This window comes from Salvelinus sp. IW2-2015, linkage group LG13 (genome assembly GCF_002910315.2).
Source record: "Salvelinus sp. IW2-2015 linkage group LG13, ASM291031v2, whole genome shotgun sequence".
NCBI classification, from domain to species: Eukaryota; Metazoa; Chordata; class Actinopteri; order Salmoniformes; family Salmonidae; genus Salvelinus; species Salvelinus sp. IW2-2015.
Window position 1 is genome coordinate 16,231,746 of NC_036853.1, and position 17,735 is coordinate 16,249,480.

General features: G+C 43.9%; 1 protein-coding gene across 10 annotated transcripts in view; it reads left to right on the plus strand.

Annotated features, from left to right (window-relative positions):
* The window catches only part of LOC111972198 (ELAV-like protein 4), a 93,239-nt gene that overhangs the window by 54,684 nt on the left and 20,820 nt on the right, over positions 1-17,735 (plus strand). For 8 of the 10 annotated variants that reach the window (XM_070446154.1, XM_070446155.1, XM_070446153.1 and 5 more), the window contains 2 exons: positions 1,577-1,680; positions 5,566-5,718. In XM_070446154.1, the coding sequence (XP_070302255.1) occupies positions 1,577-1,680; positions 5,566-5,718 (257 nt within the window). Of the gene's footprint in view, positions 1-1,576; positions 1,681-5,565; positions 5,720-17,735 lie in introns of all 10 variants that reach the window. The other 2 variants (XM_023999103.2, XM_023999101.2) reach the window with 1 other exon arrangement.

The following is a 17,735-nucleotide window of genomic DNA, read 5'->3' on the forward strand; positions in this document are numbered from 1 at the left end:
AACTGAATTGGTCCACCACACAGACAGCGTTGTGAAGAAGGCGCAGCAGCGCCTCTTCAACCTCAGGGGCTGAAGAAATTCGGCTTGTCACCAAAAGCACTCACAAACTCTACAGATGCACAATCGAGAGCATCCTGTCGGCTGTATCACCGCCTGGTACGGCAACTGCTCCGCCACAACCGTAAGGCTCTCCAGGGTAGTGAGGTCTGCAGAACGCATCACCAGGCAAACTACCTGCCTCCAGGACACTACACCCCGATGTCACAGGAAGGCCATAAAGATCATCAAGGACAACAACCACCCAGCCACTGCCTGTTCACCCGCTATCATCCAGAAGGCGAGGTCAGTACAGGTGCATCAAAGCAGGACCGAGAGACTGAAAACAGCTTCTATCTCAAGGCCATCAGACTGTTAAACAGCCACCACTAACATTTAGCGGCGCTGCCAACATACTGACTCAACTCCAGCCACTTTAAAAATGGAATTGATGGAAATTATGTAAAAATGTAACACTAGCCACTTTAAGCAATGCCACTTAATACAATGTTACATACCTACATTACCCATCTCATATGTAATACTGTACTCTATCATCTACTGCATCTTGCCATCTTTATGCATACATGTACCACTACACCTTTAAACTATGCCACTTTATGTTTACATACCTACAGTACTCATCTCATACGTATATACCGTACTCTATACCATCTACTGCACTTGCCATGCGTTCTGTACCACCACTCATTCATATATCTTTATGTACATATTCTTTATCCCTTTACACTTGTGTGTGTGTGTAAGGTAGTAGTGTGGAATTGTTAGGTTAGATTACTGTTGGTTATTACTGCATTGTCGGAACTAGAAGCACAAGCATTTCGCTACACTCGCATTAACATCTGCTAACCATGTGTATGTGACTAATAAATTTGATTTGATTTTTGATTGATTTGATCTGCATGGATGTGCTGGGTTGTGGTTAATGATACAGTCCACAGACTCATGCAGAGCTGCTGGAATTGTGAGATCAGTGTCAGCGAGATGAGCGGTAAAAATTGCTGTGAACCAATGAGATTCTCTCCAGGACACAAGGTTTTTAATAAACAATGGGGAAATGATAATCCAGGGTAATCCACTGAAAGTGAGAGAGAAGCATCGTGTTTCATGTGAGGAGTACAGCTCCATTTTGTCCCTAAGCTGCAGCCTGCCTGCCTATTTATTTGGTGCTAGAGCAGCGCTGTTCTACATTTGTGATTCACTTTGTCCACATCCACTGTGGACTTAATGTTGTCTGTTTCTTTTAATGGCTATAAGTGCGGTGTTCAACTTGGACTTGCCAGACACTTGTGTGGCAATTTTTTGGGAACTATCACACAGCTACAATGGCTCTGGGTGTCTGTTGAAAGTCAACTAGCTCATGAAAGCAAGCAATGCCTGAAAGAAATATCTAGAGATGTCAGGAAAATATTGAGTCAAAGAAAATATGGTGTTAATGACACTATTGTATCTGTACCATTTTAATACATACTGGGTAGAATTGTGTATTGTAAAAATGCTCTTCTTTCTTGTTTTACAGGGCAGAGTCTAGGCTATGGGTTTGTCAACTACATCGACCCAAAGGATGCAGAGAAAGCCATCAACACATTAAACGGACTCAGACTTCAAACCAAAACTATTAAGGTAAGTCTGATTGGAAAACMCCTTCTGTACACTGAATATCAATTCACCCAGCGTTCATGTGATAAGGACTGCACTGCTTCAGTTTCCATGTAGATTGTAGGAATTCTGGGTAGTGACTGAGGCGATTCAGACTAATTTGCATACATGCAGAGAGAGAATTTAAATGAAAGAGTGGCTGAATCAAAGAGTCAGAAGCATTAAAAGCYGTGAGATATAACTGATATGCTAATTAATTTATAAACGTCAAAATGTGAAGGTGAAATTAGAAAGATTTTCAGACAGAGTAAGGAAAACACATTTATTAAATGCTGCCCAAAGTTAAATAGAGGACTCAAATTTATATCACATTGGTTGGGACGTCAAATAAAGATGAAGGGTAAATGGAGAGAGTATAATTTAATTAGTAGTATGGTTGTATTAGTGTACTCAACATCCATTTTATATAGTAGGCCTATTTTATCTCTACTTGTTGAGCAGAAAAACTATATTCTCTCATATAGCTTCGTTATGCTGTTCGCTTTAAGCCATACTGTAATCTGCTCTGCTACCATAATCCAAACCCTCTCAGTAACATATTTCTAAATCTAATCAGATCGGATTACCCTGCCGAGCTGAATGGAAAAGCCCATACAGAATCCCCAATCCCTCGACAGCCTTGAACATGATAGTCAACATTGTGAAGGGAAGCAGCCACACCAGATCAACACAGAACGGCCTGTTTTCAATCCAGCACAATGCTTTGAGAGGCAAGGTCATGGGGAGACAGCCAACCAGAGCTGTGTGTGTGTGTTGTGTGTGTGTGTGTGTGTGTGTGTGTGTGTGTGTGTGTGTGTGTGTGTGTGTGTGTGTGTGTGTGCGCACATCGGTGTGCGTGTCAGTGTGACGCAGTCAGCATGACCCACAGTTATTCCTGCGCAGGTCTCACCCACAGAGCGTAGCTGACAGGAGTTAGGATGAGTCACAGGGTCTGTGTGTGTAGCGTCCCTCTGCCACTCTCCCTCACTAATGAACTCTGCTGAGATGGGGCACCAGAGGGCCAAGCTAGCACGCAGGCTCCCAACACACGCTACTGTACCAGTGACGCTCCTCAGTCCTCCCCAGTCCCCATGCACCAGACATGTTTTTAGGAAGCCAGCTAACTTAGGAATCACAAGCATGCCATGGCCAGTCCCCTTGGGCTAGAGAGAAGAGCCTTCTGCCTGTTTTCTTGATGACGCTGTCTAAAACCATAACATATTCAGAGCTAAACATATGCACACGCACCCTCACGCTCTCCTCCCATCTCCAGCCCTAGCACAGCCTCTTTCCTCCCACAGCTTGTGTAATAAAGCAGRCGCCATCTTCCGTGTCTATCATCCTGGAGCAGACACACAGTCCAAAGAGCAAGCACACCAGTAAGTGACGTCCGCTTCCCCCACACGCAGAGCGCTCTTCCCCCTCTTGCTCTCTTTCTCTCTCACACACAGCATTCCACATCGTACAGCTCCCTCTGTCTGTCTCTGTCCATCTTATCCAGTCAGACGGAGCAGCATCTAGACTTCACCCTGGCTCTCAGTTATAGCAGCAGAGTACCTTTCTGCATGAGAGAGTAAGGCCAGCCCTTTTTATTCTTGCCACTGCAAAGCCCATTATTTTGACTGTGCTACCTATATCAATAAGCCTTTTCTGAGTAGCACTGAAGAAAAAGGCCAATTTTACAACTTCTAGTAAGTGTGTTCAAGGTCATTATCTTCTTGAAATATCCATTCAGTGCTACGGGCCTTTCTTTCTGCACCAGAGGTTATCTTAAGCTGCCATGAAAATGAAGACAGGCTCCCTAATAGCAGCAGACAGCTCTGTCTTGCAGCCCAGTGTGAGGCTCTCTGGTGGGAGAGAAGAGAGAGCTGCTTGTGGTGTCACTGAACTACAGTTGATACGCCGATGTGCAGAGGAAACATTTTGAGCCCTCTTTAAAGAAGACACTTAAAGAGCTCAGTGTCTTTGATATGACTTTCCAGTTTCACACAAGGCTTCAACTGATGAAACGTGTTATTGATGTAGTATAATACTGTAGTTAATATGTAGGCTCTCGTGGTAGTGTACAGTAAGCCATTTGTGGGTGGACATAATATTCACAGACACACTTCTCCCTTCTGGTACCCTCATAACACTTCCTCACACTACTGCCTCGCTGTAGGGTGAAGACAAAGAGGAGAAGCTCAGTTCGCCACAGAGTTTCACACACTCGGGTGGTGTCTTTCTGCAGTCTTTTAAAACATGTGGTTTCCTCCTCCATGACACCTCAGAGTTTCTCAGCACATCTCTGGTGCTGCTACCCTGTGGAGGTGTGAGAGGAAGGAGCCCGCTGGAGGTGAGAAGAGCAGGGCTACACACTGGGAAAGAACACACACACACAAACACACATGCTCATCAAACTCCAACACACACTTCACTCTCACACACACAAGTACTTCTTACAGCTAGTGAAGGTGTTGATGGATCTGGGGCTGCCTGACAGGGAGCGAAGGAAATAAAGGGATAGATTAGAAGCAAAAGGGAAAGAAGGAAAAAATGGAAGAAGGAAAGACAGTTTGAAAGGAAAGACGGGCAAAGGGGAAGCGAACTGCTGTGATCCGATTATTTTGCCTTCAGAGTTAAACTGGATATCCTGTGATTATGCCGAGATGTTTTGCATATCCATCATATTTTAACAGTGTTTGATGGCTAATGCCTCTAAATGTCAAACCTAATGAAAACCCTGGATAGAAAAGCTCCCCCAGTCAGCAATGATAATCGGATTAACATTTTGAATGAGTAAAACCAGATCGCAATCGAGAAATTAGAACAGCATTCGACAAAGCACAGGGAGTTTTTCAGGAGAGAGCTAAGATGGCAGAAGTTAAAACATCAAGGTCTTGCATAACTCCTTAAAATACTAGCTTCCAATGTAGTGTATTTATACAGCTTATATGRCCTTTGAAAATAAAAGTTAACGAAATTATAGCTTCTGAATGAGACAGGTAGGTGAGTGCGTGCTGTGACCCAGGCTAGCAGGAGAGATGACAGACAAGCTTCGACATCTGTGTGAGAGCGAGAGTGTGACGGACTGTGTGACTGTGTGAGAGAGAGGCGCTGTCCAAGGTGCTGGTAAGTGTGGCACACTGAAGAGAGGGTGTTGCAAAGCTGTGGAGGGATCTGTGAGAGAAGGCACCCATCTCGCTCAGCTCGCACAGTAAGAGTCAGCACAAGCCATCCCCATTCAACCCCCCCTTACCAAACTAGGATTGCCAAACCACCTCTTTTTGTTTCTCGCCCTCTTTCTCTCCCTCTCTCGCGCTCTCTCTCTCACACCCTCATGCACAGGCTGTAAACACACTTCCTCTCCCATTCTCTCTCTCTCACACACACGCACACACACACCTAATGTATGCGTGAGTGCATTTGTTTTTATGTCACCATTAACAAGATAGCGACAGATATATTTTTGTCCAATACTTCCATATTAATGATAGGGAGGAGGGTTGATGGGGTGAGGGTTCATGTGTGAGCCTTTCGCTACAGTACACAAATAAAATGTAAAATGACAAATGAAACAGAAGATAAATTGGCGCCTACCTACCTTTCCTCACACCTCTTCTGCGTGGGGTCTGCAAGGCTAATGTGTAAATGGATTTTAGATGAAAACTAATGTGCTAATTCAAACAAGCTCAGTCAGGTGAAGCCCTGTGATTCAAGTCATTAAAAACAAGTTACACAGACATCTCTGCCAATGCCATGGACAAAATACAATCCAATGCTGTAGGCTCAAATGTTCWCTTAGAGGTAAGACTAAAGCTATGCTACACTCATGTCCATCATCTCTTATATCTAATACCCATCTCTACCCCATTCCCCCTTTCTCGTCAGGTGTCATATGCACGACCCAGCTCAGCCTCCATCCGAGACGCTAACCTGTATGTGAGTGGTCTGCCCAAGACCATGACTCAGAAGGACCTGGAGCAGCTCTTCTCCCAGTATGGACGCATCATCACCTCCCGCATCCTGGTGGACCAGGTCACAGGTATCCATGGGTCGCCTTTTCATTTATATACGCACATGCACATACACACTCACACACCCACAGAAACCAACTCCCTAGCCAGCACAGCACACATGCATTGGTCTAAACACACACACAAATGCGCGCACACACATACATAAAAACACAAATGTATGTTCATCTGAGTTAATACACTCTACTCACAACCCGAGCGCAGGCACACAACTAGATTAAACCATTGTCATGATGCAGAATCATGCAGCATGACTTCCATTGCACAGCTCTTAGATCCATTTCAGAGGTTTTGTCTGCCTGCGGCAGGCTCCAGTGTTATGTGTAATGTGTACTGATGAAGCAGAATGAGTGCAGCACATTGTAAGCCACACTCATTTGCCTAAGCAGAATAAATCAGCCCTGGTACTGGGGCAGAGCATAGCAGAGCAGAATCAAGTTGAGAGCATGCCGGTTTATTTGCAACTACTGTATGCTTCCACAAGACCTGTTCCACACAGCCCTCTGGGATCACAAACAACAACACGCTAAGTMAAGGCCGTGAAAAACACATCTGTTCATAAAACAGCAGTACTAGCTAGCCAGCTTGATATTCTCCTAAACCCCCCTAGAGTCTAAGCCTCTAGATGGCAATATATGGACTAATCTAACATATGGAATTGTTTTAATAAGATTGTCTTAAGATGGACTATTTAGCTAGGGAATTTTAGGACCCCTGTAGGTCTAAAAAAATATATGTAAAGAAAATATTTGATGGAACATTGGCCTTAATGCAGTTAGCCTTTGTAGAGCAAAACGGATGACACTTTCGTGTTCGGGAGAATCTCAGCTTTCAGAACTCGTTTCTAGCTCAAACCGTTTCCGGGATGTCTCCTGGTCTCATAAACACTGTTGTAGTTCAGGTGCCTTCCACCGCAGCGYATAATGGCCGACACCGGCGGATGCAGTTGATTGAGACGCAGCCCAGAAGTCTCTAGCTTAAACTCAGTGATTTTGATTAATAAAAGCGATCTAATTATAATGCTAATTAGACTCCAGTTTTTTTTTATCTAGTCACAAACCACCGTCATAAATATATCAAACTAGCATAGCCTAAATTGTCATGGAATAGAATGTCTGACACATTCTGCGTCTCAATAATTCATGGTATTACCATGCTTGCGCACAGTTTCAGTCTTAAGAAGCAGAACAGTTTCCCAAGCAGGTTCTTCACAAGCCCAGTGCTCATCCTGCTGATCTGCCAATAGTCTCTTCTGCTTCTCCATTGTTTCCCAACCACACTCTTGAAGGGAACAGTAGGCAGGATCATAACCTTACATGTCTCACAGTGCCAGAACCACTCCACAGAGAGACAGGCAAAGCTTCTGCCTCCTCAGATGCGCACACATGCACTCTCTCTAACTCTCCTTTACTCTATTCTCCTCTCTCTCTCTCACACACACAGTGTCTGGCCCAGCAGCACATGCAGGCCCAGCCCAGAAATGCCTCCCCTGAGGCAGGGGGATCCGCTGGAAGAATTTTAATGACTAATTAAATTTTAGTTGCTGGTGATTAAGAAACAAGGAGGATTTTAGAGGACCCCGAGAGCTCAGCGCTGGCACATCTTCCCAGTTCACAAGTACTGCCATAAAGAGGAATGGACCGCAAATTAAAACTCTCCTGCTACTCGCACAAGTGTAACTGTGGGTGAGAGAGACAGAGGGGAAGATAGAAAGAGAAAGTTTAAAAGCTTTGCCTTTGTGCTTGACTTTTTAGTGGTTAACCATTAACATGTACAGTATAGGACAGTTAATCATGTGATTTCAACATCATTACACACACAAATATCAAATTTTATCAACAAATTGTCGTATTCCAAATCAGAATTTCACTCCATATGTTCAGTTTCAGACATGTCTGTTCTGACAGTAGATGCCAAGCCCACATGACTGGTTCAGAGTGAGCCACAAGCTCCAAAGCCCAATCTACGAATAAGTTTGGTATAAACAAATGTCCTTAAACTCACTGAAGGGGAGATTTACTTCATTTTCACAGACCTTAATCAACCTGATGCAAATTGCAGTCAGTCTCCTGCTCAGTATTGTCCAGAAATAACTTTGTTGAGTCACAGTTTGCATCGTTCATAGAGTCAGAGAAGACAATGTTCTGTTACAAATAGTCCAAGTATTTCTGACTGAACTCACATTGACTTGACAATAAGTCAGGAATGGGGAGTTCTGTTATTACAGAGCCTTAGCGCACATGAGTGGCAAAGTCCTGATCATGAAGATTCTTCTCTCCAACACAGTCAGARCATCACACACAAGCCCTTTGGCTCAACCTCTCTGATGCAGACCTGGCAGTCATTGCGTAACACATCAATCATGTAACCAAAGTGTTTTGTCAATATTAGTATCTTTCTCTTCTCTCCCTCTCTTTCTATTGATCCCTGCAGAATGGATATATATATTTCTTCTCTCTATTGGAAGAACTATTGCGGAGCAGCATTTTTATACMGCATCACTCTCACTAACCTTTAGGGAATGTTGTCAGATCATGATGTTCAATACGAACAGCTGGTTTAAGCTAACATCAATGTGAAGGGAATATAATATGGAGAGGCTTTGATCAATAGTTAAATATTCTGAACATCTCTGCAGGGCCCAGGCGCACAGCAGTCAGTCAATACACGTCTCATCAATGAGAGCAAATACAATTGATCCGGAGAGCTTGCTTTTACCAGTTAAACTCTTAAGTGAAAAAATGCCTGTTTCTCTTATATTACGGAGGGTTGTTGTCTACCCCTAGTCACACAGACTACTATTGATCATATATTATTATTATATATTACAATAATAAGCATGCATAACATTCATATGCACTACACACATACAGTACCAGTCAAAGGTTTGGACACACCTACTCATTCAAGGGTTTTTCTTTATTTGTACTATTTTCTATGTTGTAGAATAATAGTGAAGACATCAAAACTATGAAATAACACATATGGAATCATGTAGTTACCAAACAAGTGTTAAACACATCAAAATATATTTTAGATTTTAGATTCTTCAAAGTAGCCACCCTTTTCCTTGATGACAGCTTTGCACACTCTTGGCATTCTCTCAACCAGCTTCACCTGGAATGCTTTTTCAACAGTCTTGAAGGAGTTCCCACATATGCTGAGCACTTGTTAGTTGCTTTCCTTCATCTGCGGTCCAACTCATCCAAACCATTTCAATTGGTTGAGGTCAGGGGATTGTGGAGACCAGGTCATCTGATCCAGCCTCCATCACTCTCCTTCTTGGTCAAATAGCCCTTACTCAGCCTGGAGGTGTGTGGGTCATTGTCCTGTTGAAAAACAAATGATAGTCCCACTAGCGCAAACCAGATGGGATGGCGTATTGCTGCAGATTGCTGTGGTAGCCATGCTGGTTAAGTGTGCCTTCAATTCAAAATAAATCACTGACAGAGTCACCAGCAAAGCAATCCCACACCATCACACCTCCTCCTCCATGCTTAACGGTGGAACCACAACATGCGGAGATCATCCGTTCACCTGCTCTGCGTCTCACAAAAGACAGCGGTTGGAACCAAAAATCTCACATTTAGACTCATCAGACCAAAGGACAGATTTCCACCGGTCTAATGTCATTGCTCGTGTTTCTTGGCCAAGCAAGTCTCTTCTTCTTATTGTGTCCTTTAGTAGTGTTTCTTTGCAGCAATTTGGCCATGAAGGCCTGATTTCACGCAGTGTCCTCTGAATAGTTGATGTTGGATGTGTCTGTTACTTGGATTCTGTGAAGCGTTTATTTGGGCTGCAATTTCTGAGGCTGGTAACTCTAATGAACTTATCCTCTGTAACTCTGGGTCTTCCTTCCTGTGTTGGTCAACTTGAGAGCCAGTTTCATCATAGCGCTTGATGGTTTTTTACGACTGCACTTGAAGAAACTTTAAAAGTTCTTCATGTCTTAAAGTAATGATGGACTGTCATTCTTCTTTGCTTATTTGAGCTGTTTGTGCCATAATATGGACTTAGTCTTTTACCGAATAGGGCTATCTTCTATATACCACCCCAACCGTGTCACAACACAACTGATTGGCTTAAATGCATTAAGAAGGAAATAAATTCCACAATACATTTTTAACAAGGCACACCTGTGTACCTCATCAAATCAAATTGTATTTGTCACATGGTTAGCAGATGTTAATGCGAGTGTAGCGAAATGCTTGTGCTTCTAGTTCCGACAATGCAGTAATAACCAACGAGTAATCTAACCTAACAATTCCACAACTACTACCTATACACACAAGTGTAAAGGGATAAAGAATATGTACATAAAGATATATGAAGAGTGATGGTACAGAACGGCATAGGCAAGATGCAGTAGATGGTATAGAGTACAGTATATTACATCATATGAGATGAGTAATGTAGGGTATATAAATATAAAGTGGCATAAAAAGTGGCTAGTGATACATGTATTACAAAAATGTCCTTTTTTAAGAACTTACGACGCAAGATGATATAGAGTACAGTATATACATATGAATGAGTAATGTAGGGTATGTAAACATTATATTAAGTGGCATTGTTTAAAGTGGCTAGTGATACATTTTTACATCAATTCCATCAATTTCCATTATTAAAAGTGGCTGAGTCAGTATGTTGGCAGCAGTCACTCAATGTTAGTGGTGGCTGTTTAACAGTCTGATGGCCTTGAGATAGAAGCTTTTTTCTAGTCTTCTCGGTCCCTGCTTTGATGCACCTGTACTGACCTCGCCTTCTGGATGATAGCGGGTGAACAGGCAGTGGCTCGGGTGGTTGTTGTCCTTGATGATCTTTATGGCCTTCCTGTGACATCGGGTGGTGTAGGTGTCTGGAGGGCAGGTAGTTTGCCCCGGTGATGCGTTGTGCAGACCTCACTACCCTCTGGAGAGCCTTACGGTTGTGGGCGGAGCAGTTGCCGTACCAGGCGGTGATACAGCCCGACAGGATGCCCTCGATTGTGCACTGTAGAAGTTTGTGAGTTCTTTTGGTGACAAGCCGAAAGCTGCTGCGCCTTCTTCACAATGCTGTCTGTGTGGGTGGACCAATTCAGTTTGTCCGTGATGTGTACGCCGAGGAACTTAAAACTTACTACCCTCTCCACTACGTTCCGTCAATGTGGATAGGGGGTTCTCCCTCTGCTGTTTCCTGAAGTCCACAATCATCTCCTTTGTTTTGTTGACGTTGAGTGTGAGGTTATTTTCCTGACACCACACTCCGAGGGCCCTCACCTCCTCCCTGTAGGCCGTCTCGTCGTTGTTGGTAATCAAGCCTACCACTGTAGTTGTCGTCCGCAAACTTGATGATTGAGTTGGAGGTGTGCATGGCCACGCAGTCGTGGGTGAACAGGGAGTACAGGAGAGGTCTCAGAACGCACCCTTGTGGGGCCCCAGTGTTGAGGATCAGCGGGGTGGAGATGTTGTTACCTACCCTCACCACCTGGGGGCGGCCCGTCAGGAAGTCCAGTACCCAGTTGCACAGGACGGGGTCGAGACCCAGGGTCTCGAGCTTGATGGCGAGTTTGGAGGGTACTATGGTGTTAAATGCTGAGCTGTAGTCCATGAACAGCATTCTCACATAGGTATTCCTCTTGTCCAGATGGGTTAGGGCAGTGTGCAGTGTGGTTGCGATTGCGTCGTCTGTGGACCTATTGGGGCGGTAAGCAAATTGGAGTGGGTCTAGGGTGGAGGTGATATGGTCCTTGACTAGTCTCTCAAAGCAGTTCATGATGACGGAAGTGAGTGCTACGGGGCGGTAGTCRTTTAGCTCAGTTACCTTAGCTTTCTTGGGAACAGGAACAATGGTGGCCCTCTTGAAGCATGTGGGAACAGCAGACTGGGATAAGGATTGATTGAATATGTCCGTAAACACACCAGCTAGCTGGTCTGCGCATGCTCTGAGGACGCGGCTGGGAATGCTGTCTGGGCCTGCAGCCTTGCGAGGGTTAACACGTTTAAATGTTTTACTCACCTCGGCTGCAATGAAGGAGAGCCCGCAGGTTTTGGTAGCGGGCCGTGTCAGTGGCACTGTATTGTCCTCAAAGCGAGCAAAACAGTTATTTAGTCGGTCTGGGTGCAAGACATCCTGGTCCGCGACGGGGCTGGTTTTCTTTTTGTAATCCGTGATTGACTGTAGACCCTGCCACATACCTCTTGTGTTTGAGCCGTTGAATTGCGACTCTACTTTGTCTCTATACTGACACTTAGCTTGTTTGATTGCCTTGCGGAGGGAATAGCTACACTGTTTGTATTCGGTCATGTTTCCGGTCACCTTGCCCTGGTTAAAAGCAGTGGTTCGCGCTTTCAGTTTCGCACGAATGCTGCCATCAATTCACGGTTTCTGGTTTGGGAATGTTTTAAATCGTTGCTGTGGGTATAACGTYGCCGATGCACTTTCTAAAGAACTCGCTCACCGAATCAGCGTATTCGTCAATGTTGTTGTTGGACGCAATGCGGAACATATCCCAATCCACGTGATCGAAGCAGTCTTGAAGCGTGGCGTCAGATTGGTCGGACCAGCGTTGAACAGACCTGAGCGCGGGAGCTTCTTGTTTTAGTTTCTGTCTGTAGTTTCTGTCATGAAGCTGGTTGAGAGAATGCCAAGAGTGTGCAAAGCTGTCATCAAGGCAAAGGGTGGCTACTTATAGTGTTTAACAAATATATTTTGATTTGTTTAACACTTTTTTGGTTACTACATTATTTCATGTGTGTTATTTCATAGTTTGGATGTCTTCACAATTATTCTGCAATGTAGAAAATAGTCAAAATARAGAAAATAAAGAAAACCTCTGGATTGAGTAGGTGTGTCCAAATGTTTGACTGGTACTGTACATACAACCCCTATTGAATTTCTACTTTATCAATCAGTATGTGACTTCCTCTCCATATGCACATCTCCACTCTTATAGTGGAGGTTGATGATATATGGTGTAGTACATTCTGGTTCGTATAAAATCCCCATCATGTGTGGCTAAACATCAAGGTCACGTAGGTGTAAACCTGATTTATATACAGATAAAATAAGACTTTGTACAAGTCATCTCTGTCCTGGTGTCTATAACCCACCAGACTCCATAAYATGGAGTGTATTACATGGTTACTTTGGCCTGTGGTCACACATAGAAGCAAGCAGACAGATGGCTTTAACTCTGCTTTTACTGAGCGGAGCAGAGAGCACCTAAGCTCTTCAAAGGTTTCTATCCCACTGCCTTTTCAAAGTCCATATGTGTCTATCCCCACAAACTAAGTTACTTAAAACAAGGACATTTTTTCTCTCGCTCTCTCTGATTAGGAGGTGGTAAGATATTTGTTATGTATTTAATGTGACCGTTTAATAAACGTTCCATACAGTTGGCATAGCCACTTAAAAGAGTGGAATGAGAAACGGCAGCAAAATGCTCAGGTTTGGAGAGCAGAGCAAAGGCTTTCGTCAGCCACCTGGCCAGATTATCAGATCTCCAGATTTCCCAGAGGAATGTTTGTCTTATTGTCCCCGGGCTGAGAGCGTAGTGTTGGGGAGCGCCCTGGTAGCACCCAAGTGCAGTGTGCATGCAGACATCTTTGTCAGGGCGCCAGCAGTTCCTTGCCACTGTCTTCCCTTGTTCTGGTTAGGGTTATTAATAAACCAGCCATTCTCCGTGTTCATGTGTGCTGGGAATAGATAAGCACAGGTAGAGAGTTACATAAGCCTAGCTGATTTCTGAGGAGGAAAGTGACTGTAGACCGTTGTGCATTTGTGGCCTAATGCTGTATGGTCTGTGATAAGTGCTGGAACTGGCTGATGGTACAGGCTGCTTCCCAGACTCCCTCAGCCTGCATGTTTGCTTTGTTTCAGTATGCTGCAAAAAAAAAACAGCTGGAAGCTCATTATGTTAATGCTGAAAAAGCTAGTGAATTTTTTTTCTCAACACTAAGACAGTCATTTCCATCTTTTTTTTCACTATTAGGTAAATTACTTCTGGGATCGTTTTGTTCGGTTTCTGCCTTGCTTGAGGAACCCCAGATGGAATCCAAATGATACCCTACATTAGATTGTCCTCCGAAGCACCAGCTGTCAGCAGTCTGACACACAGAACTGCTTGTATGAAGTCTATCTGCCACTGTATCACAGTCACAGGGTCAAAGGTCATGGTCGCCTAACCTGCTGTGGTGTAATCGCATTAGGTCAGCCGACCTTGCAGTGCAGTAGCAGTGTTTCTCTTCATGCCCAGAATGTCTMTAGGGCAGTGAAAGGAGAAATGAGAGGTGTTACTGTTAGTGGGGTCAAAGTCTCTCTCACCTCTCTCCACAGCACTAATGTATAGGCACAATACCCTTCTACCTCTCCACATACACAAGGACAGAGCTAGTCCCAGATACCAATGCAGTAGCCCTCCACTCTTCACACCCCTTTCTTAAAGACACCTCTTCAGTTCATCACTTCATTCAAGKGGCTGGGGTRTTTTCCTCAGATCCCACCCTGAATGTGTTTTCAGCCTTCATCTCTATGCCAAGCACTGCTGGTGTGTAGACCTCTTCAAGCATCTGCATCCTGKTGCAGTTCAAGGCCAAGGGTCTTAGAGGACTGGTGCTTGTCTTCTCTCTTCCAATGAGGTGTGATCATATCCCCAAAGGAGAAGAGTCCACAGGGTGTCAACATGTATTTCACAGCTCTGAAACAGTGAAATAAGCACATTGCATCTCAAAATAATGTAGTCTTATAATGCAACCCCTCCTATTCCACAAGGGACATTCTTGACAGTAGTAGCTAGTGGGTTTATGTAGAAAATAGTGAACAAACAAAGCTACCCACTGGGCACAGACGTCAGTTCAACGTCAAGTTTTGATTTACATTTGGGTGAGTTGTCAGCTAATGTGAATTCAATATGAAACCAATCCCAAAATTCACCATGTCATWGGATTTAAGTTAAAAGTTTGGTAAACCCCAAAATTAAAAAAATKRWTTTTTTATTTAACCTTTATTTAACTACGTAGCCCGTAGTCCCATATGTTATGAGTTTTTGCAAATTCAATCCGTTTTCCACGTTGATTCAACGTCGTCTCATAGATTTTTGGGGTTGAATTGAAGTGAAAACAATATTGATTCGACCAGTTTTTGCACAGTGGGTATGCATAAAGTGAGGTTAGTAAAACAAAGCCCAACTATGATTTTACACACYAAGTGTACTAAACATTAGGAGCACCTTCCTAATATTAAGTTGCACCCCATCCCTTTTTCCCTCAGAACAGCCTCAATTCATTGGGGCATGGACTTTACAAGGTGTTGAAAGCATTCCACAGGGATGCTGGCCCATGTTGACTCCAATGCTTCCCACAGTTGTGTTAAGTTGGCTGGATGTCATTTGGGTGGTAGACCATTCTTGATACACACGGAAACTGTTGATGGTGAAAAACCCAGCAGCTTTGCAGTTCTTGACACACTCAAACCGGTGTGCCTGGCACCTACTACCATACTCGGTTCAAAGGCACTTAAATMTTTTGTCTTGCCCATTCACTCTCTGAATGGCACACATACACAATCCATAGTTCAATTGTCTCAAGGCTTAAAAATCCTTCTTTAACCTATCTCATCCTCTTCATCTATAGTGCATTCAGAAAGTATTCAGGCCCCTTGACTTTTTCTACATTTTATTACGTTACAGCCTTATTCTAAAATTGATTAAATATTTTTTTCCCCARATCAAATCTACACACAATACCCCATAATGACAAAGTGAAAACTGTTTTTTARAMWKTTTTGTAAATGTATTACCCTCTGCTATGAAACTCGAAATTGAGCTGAGGTGCATCCTGTTTCCATTGATCATCCTTGAGATGTTTCTAAAACTTGATTGGAGTCCACCTGTGGTAAATTCAACTGATTGGACATGATTTGGAAAGGCACACACCTGTCTATATAAGGTCCAACAGTTGACAGTGCATGTCAGAGCAAAAACCAAGCAATGAGATCGAAGGAATTGTCCGTAGAGCTTCGAGACAGGATTGTGTCAAGGCACAGATCTGGGGAAGGATACCAAAACATTTCTGCAGCATTGAAGGTCCCAGAGAACACAGTGGCCTCCATCATTCTTAATTGGAAGAAGTTTGGAACCACCAAGACTCTTCTTAGAGCTGGCTGCCYGGCCAAACTGAGCAATTGGGGGAGACGGGCCTTGGTCAGGGAGGTAACTAAGAACCCCATGTTCACACTGACAAACCTTCAGAGTTCCTCTTCGGAGATGGGAGAACCTTCCAGAAGGACAACCATCTCAGCAGCACTCCACCAATCAGGCCTTTATGGTAGAGTGGCCAGACGGAAGMCACTCCACAGTAAAAAGGCACATGACAACCCGCTTGGAGTTTGCAAAGGTCACCTAAAGGACTCTGAMCATGAGAAACAAGATTCTCTGATCTGATGAAACCGAGATTTAACTCTTTGGCCTGAATGCCAAGCATCACGTCTGGAGGAAATCTGRCACCATCTCTACGGTGAAGCATGGTGGTGGCAGCATCATGCTGTGGGGATGTTTTTCAGCGGCAGGGACTGAGAAACTGGTCAGGATCGAGGGAAAGATGGCRCAAAGTACAGAGAGATCCTTGACGAAAACCTGCTCCAGAGTGCTCAGGACCTCAGACTGGGGTGAAGGTTCACCTTCCAACAGGACAACGACCCTAAGCACACAGCCAAGACAACGCAGGAGTGGCTTCGGGACAAATCTCTGAACATACTTGAGTGGCCCAGCCAGAGCCCGGACTTGAACCTGATCGAACATCTCTGGAGAGACCTGATAATAGCTGTGCAGCTTACGCTCCCCATCTAAACCGAAAGCTTGAGAGGATCTGCAGAGAAGTATGGGAGAAACGCCGCAAATACAGGTGTGCCAAGCTTGTAGCCTCATACCCAAGAAGACTCGAGGCTGTAATTGCTGCCAAAGGTGCTTCAACAAAGTACTGAGTAAAGGGTCTGAACACTTATGTAAATGTGATATTTCATTTTTAATTTTTTATAAATGTGCAAACAAGTCTAAAACCTGTTTTTGCTTTGTCATTATGGGGTATTGTGTGTAGATTGATGAGGGGGGGAAATTTAATCAATTTTAGAATAAGGCGGTAATGTAACAAAATGGTGAAAAAGTCAAGGGGTCTGAATACTTTCCAAATGCACTGTACACTGATTTGAAGTGGATTTAACAAGTGACATCAATAAGGGATCATAGCTTTGACCTGGATTCACCTGGTCAGTCTATGTCATAGAAAGAGCAGGTATTCCTAATGTTTTGTACACTCGGTGTAAAGTGACAAACAAATCAACAGAATATACAAAAACAGTATGCACTAGTTACCACCTAGGAATACCGGTATGACAGTATTTTCTCCCGAAGCAGCATTGACCCTAGTTTCACACTGGAGCCAGAGCTGTATGCCAACAATTCAAACCCCTTTGGAATAACAGGCTATGTGTTCATTATTTTCTAGCTGTGACAACCTAATTATAAATTACAGATACAGAGAAGGCAGGGAAGGGATTTGGAGAGATTGTCAAGAGCGGCAGCAACCCTCAGTGAAAATAATACAGCATTAGAGTGAATGAAAGCATTTGGCATTGGAGAGATTGTGTGTAAATATTTGTTCAGGGCTGCACATGTCAAAGAAGTCCGATTCAAGAAGACAATGAGACAGCGGAACAGAAAAACCTCAATAAGCGCAAGCAGCGTTTTGAGATCAGAGAGCGAAATGCCAATAAAAAGTGTTTCTGTGTGTGGTGTAGAGATGCCAGTCTGTACACACACAGTATTATGCAAATAGTCCTGGCAGCGTGCTGTCACTGAGCGAGCATCCCCAGGGCCAGTCAGCGAGCCTCATTAAAAAATGAGAAGCACGCATTTATGGAGCCCAACAAAAGACCTTCCGGGCAGTGCGTCTCTCAATGTTACTTTCAGGTGGCGGTCAAAATACATTGCCTTGGAAACGACTCAAATGTCACCGGCAACATGACGTGAGGCCTGAGTGTCTGGCCTTC